General features: G+C 34.9%; 1 protein-coding gene across 1 annotated transcript; it reads right to left on the reverse strand.

Annotated features, from left to right (window-relative positions):
* Positions 1 to 341: 341 nt before the first annotated feature.
* On the reverse strand, positions 342 to 3,492 carry LOC117333449. The gene is made up of 3 exons (XM_033892747.1): positions 2,837 to 3,492; positions 2,382 to 2,543; positions 342 to 1,466 (listed from the first exon to the last, which is right to left on the reverse strand). The coding sequence occupies exons 1-3, from the start codon at positions 3,294 to 3,296 to the stop codon at positions 1,189 to 1,191; spliced, it is 900 nt and encodes a 299-aa protein (XP_033748638.1). The 5' UTR covers positions 3,297 to 3,492; the 3' UTR covers positions 342 to 1,188.
* Between the last annotated feature and the right edge of the window lie 491 nt (positions 3,493 to 3,983).

Consider the following 3,983-nt stretch of genomic DNA (forward strand, 5'->3'; position numbering starts at 1 on the left):
ATTAACTATATCATAGAGCGTACTTAACCTGGATCACTGAAATAACCATTTGTAAGTTGTATACTACACACGAATGTGTATATGAATTACATGTATTGCCATTTTTTTTTCTATTCATTTCCTCGATGAAGTATCAGGTCAACACTATGGCTATTGTTCTGGAATATTTTATCCTTTTGTAATCCATATGGATGATTGTTGTTCTGCTATTCTGTTAGTCTCACCATGACGCTGAATTACGTGATCTATGTTGTTTTTAAGACGCGCGTATTGAAGTTCTCACATTTGATGACGGAATAAATGTCAATATTTATCCGCATCAAAAGAAACAGAACAATGTATTTGCCATTTGAAGGATGCTAAATTTAATTACAAACAGCTTTGCGATCATTGAATAGCAATCTCAATCGTTTGCGGTGTTTTGGGTTTTTCTCTCCAAAAATAAGCCAGCTCTTGAATATATATATAGTTACACAATGGCACATCATGAAACTGTAATGTTAATTGATATGTACAATACATGTGTATTAGTGAGTCGGAGTCAGCCGTCAAAACTGGAAGACCTATCAAGCTGTCAGGCTCCGACACAAGAAAACAAATACGTTTTTATAATGAAAATAATATAGGATAACCATGCAGTAAAAAGACAGGTTATTTGTCTATCTCGCATAAAATCGCATAACCTGTTTCATTGTGAAATTTTCACCGCAACATGATCTAATTCTCTATTTAAAGCATTATATCACGCGCATCATCAATTAGGTTAATACCACAGTTACGATGTAAATAGTATCTAGGCTTAATAACAGAAATATCAAATATTTGATACTGTTATATGTATCCACAATAAAATATTTACTTTCTAACATTTGTAAAATATAGCAGTATCTATATGTTACATTAATGCATTGATAAGCATTACTGATATTGACATGGGTAAGAACATTAAATTATGATTTGAAATAATTATGAAATAGAAGAGATGGGCAAGTAGTCAAAACGTAGTACATTTTACGTGTGACAGGTATCGTTAATTTAAATTGATGATTGAATAAATGTACTTTAGATTGAAGACACATTTTTTGGAAATAAGCATCCTAATGCGAATCAGTATTGATCTCACACAATTCTTTGTTGTAAAGAACTCATGTCGTATACGTGGGAATCAACCAGTCGGTGTGCTTTTATCTAGACATTGTATTCGCCACCGAGATTAAAGTTTTCTCTGGCAGAGTAAGAAACTGGTTCCTCGTTTTGACCAAAACGTTTGTAAGGCTCTTTCGGGAAGACCAGCATACGTAAGTGTTCCAAGGTCAATAAGATGGAGGCAAGCACTATCAAAAACCCCAAAGCAAGGATTCCATAGCCTTTATCGGTAATCTTCACCATGGTAAACATGTCAGCAAATGTTGACATCTGTTGCAGTTGTTGTGCAAAGGCTCCTAATGCTACGCCTAGGAGAATCGCTGAAATAATAAACAATTACAAAATCAATATGAATGCCAATATTACAATAGAATATATAAAAGCGTCTGCCATCGTCTCCTGCTCACCAGCGAGAGACCTATGATCTATTAAAGTTTTATTCTTATATCTATTTTATTGGTCAATTATGGTATCTATAAACTGAAATAAATAAGCTTTGGTGTATAATAAAATGATACTCAAATTGTTGATACAATTTGGGCATTCTATTTATTAATCTATCGATTTATTTTGCCAAGAAAATGTATTATTTTTTAGAATTCCAGTTTGTAGGTGACTGCCTTATCAGCTGGTGGACTGCTGTTTGTCATTACTGGCATGTGTCGTGAAGGTCGTTTTACCTCAAAGTGATTCTTTATCAAACTGATTAGAAACAATTAGTCAATCAATGTTTTTAATGTATATTGTTTTTACATACCTGGAACATTTTTGTACTGTTAATCCCTTGGTATCAAAATATTGGTATAGGTCTACGCAATGGTATAATCATTTGTATTGGTATAATCTAAATATTACTTGCTGAAGTAGTAATGTAGATAAGCCTCACTTAATGTCGTTTAACATTTCTGTTTATTCTTATGATATTACAATTATAAAAGTCACGAGACAGATTAAAGAAAACAGTCAGGTGAATATCTGTCCCAGGAACCCAGAAATAAAGAGTTTAGTCATTGGTTGTATGATCTATCTATCTCCAAGTCAATATTGAAAGGTGACAATACCTTATATGTGTACATTATTATACGAATGATGTGTTGTTTGTAATGATATTGCTAAAATATGTTTTAGATAAATGGTATAAATGGGCAAAGGTGTCCTTTGCTGAAAGTTATATAAAAGGCACTCACATCTAATTTATCTCAAAGATATATGGTTATTACATATGGTCTACGTACAGTGGATCAGAAAACAGATAGCTGCGCTGGTGATAACAAATGGATTTGTCTGACCATCCTTCACACACACGTTGATAAAGGTCATCGCCAGGGCAATAAGTAAAAACAGCAAAGCCACTGTTACTTCAATTTCAGCACGAACGAATAATGTCCTTATCAGGTCTGAAAACAAATATAGCAAACATTAAGTTCTTTTCATAGTGCATATATATATTAAAGGATATTAGTAAATACAGTTCGGAAAGCTTTTTATTTGAAAAAAAACCTCACAAGTTTGTATTAGTGAGGTGAATAAGGGGAGATAACTGAAGATTATAATAGGGACAATAATTATTCATTTGCAGTATGTGTTCATGGGGTTCCTTAACCAAACAAAAATAATAAACCTGACTCGCCTGGGCTTTAAACCATTAATGCCAACATATATCCCTTAATCAGTTCTCTCATATATTTACCTGCAAAGGCGGACACAGCTCCATCTCCGAATATCAATTTAGATTTAGCCACATCCATCGGATCTATCGCTGCCATCATCTGATTGGCTGTGGTCTCAAATTTGTCCCCCAGAGACACGTATGTGCCGTCCCATGTTAACGGTGTGGGTACCGATGGTATACGTGTTTCTAGCTCGCACCGGTATATCCCCAGTGAAACACCCAAGTGGTAGTCACCTATATCTAACGGCTGTAACGTTGTTTCTATGTGTTCTGGTTGTTGATGTGGATCCATCGGATACATGGCCGGTTGAATCATTCCAGGCATACCACCACTCGTTATATTAAGAATCTTCATCACAGCTGTTACTGACAATGACAGTTTGTAGCTTATAAGATTAGGCACAGACATTATAACAATGGTAATCACAACAATGAAAGCTGTAATGATAAACGAAATCGTTGTTACCTTGATCGCCATCTTGCTGTCTGAAAATCAACTTAAAACGCAGAATGAAAATATCATAACGTCTAGCTCCAATACACGTACTTCAGTGCATCACGCGCAATGCAGGCCAAACACTATAACCGTTACATTGTATGCGTGTACATGTGCTACATACTCGCCTAGTAGCTTCACGTCAGCCTTGCTTGTACAGTTACACTTACAAAACACGTTCATTCACGGTGTTAAACGAGGTGAAGCAACATGTCTGGAATGTAGTGTGAATTTTGACCTGTTTGGAGCCTGAACATATCCAATTTAACACATCTATAAATTGTATGCACGTGTGTCTGGCCCCGCAAAGCAGGACTAACGTGAACACTGCGTTAAACGTTCGTTTCGGCACAGTGGGATATTTGTTTTTTATTTGGAAGTTAATGTATCGGCTGGCTTGCAAACTGCATACACCTATAAATATCGTAACATGGCTAACCACTTTTTGAAAGCCTACGTAAATTTAACTATGCTGGATATTGCCTATTTGACAAAATTATTTCAAGAATGCTGATATTAAATTTGATCATATGTATATAATAACAGTTTTAGGTTTTCTAGCTGTTTCCCCAAGGCCAAATGGTTATCTTTTTCAAGGTTTTAGTGTTATTTCCCCATTTTTCAAGTATTGATACTAGTGTTTTATTTCTTGTTTCTTTTTTTCAGATA

The sequence above is a fragment of the Pecten maximus genome, chromosome 8 (genome assembly GCF_902652985.1).
Source record: "Pecten maximus chromosome 8, xPecMax1.1, whole genome shotgun sequence".
Classification (NCBI taxonomy): Eukaryota; Metazoa; Mollusca; class Bivalvia; order Pectinida; family Pectinidae; genus Pecten; species Pecten maximus.

Excerpts from the sequence above, each read along its gene's own strand:
- LOC117333449 (XM_033892747.1), bottom strand. The coding sequence starts at position 3,296 with ATGGCGATCAAGGTAACAACGATTTCGTTTATCATTACAGCTTTCATT. Across the intron at positions 2,544-2,836 it reads AGCTGTGTCCGCCTTTGCAG|ACCTGATAAGGACATTATTC; the intron begins GTAAATATATGA and ends ATTTGTTTTCAG. Across the intron at positions 1,467-2,381 it reads TATCTGTTTTCTGATCCACT|CGATTCTCCTAGGCGTAGCA; the intron begins GTACGTAGACCA and ends TTATTATTTCAG.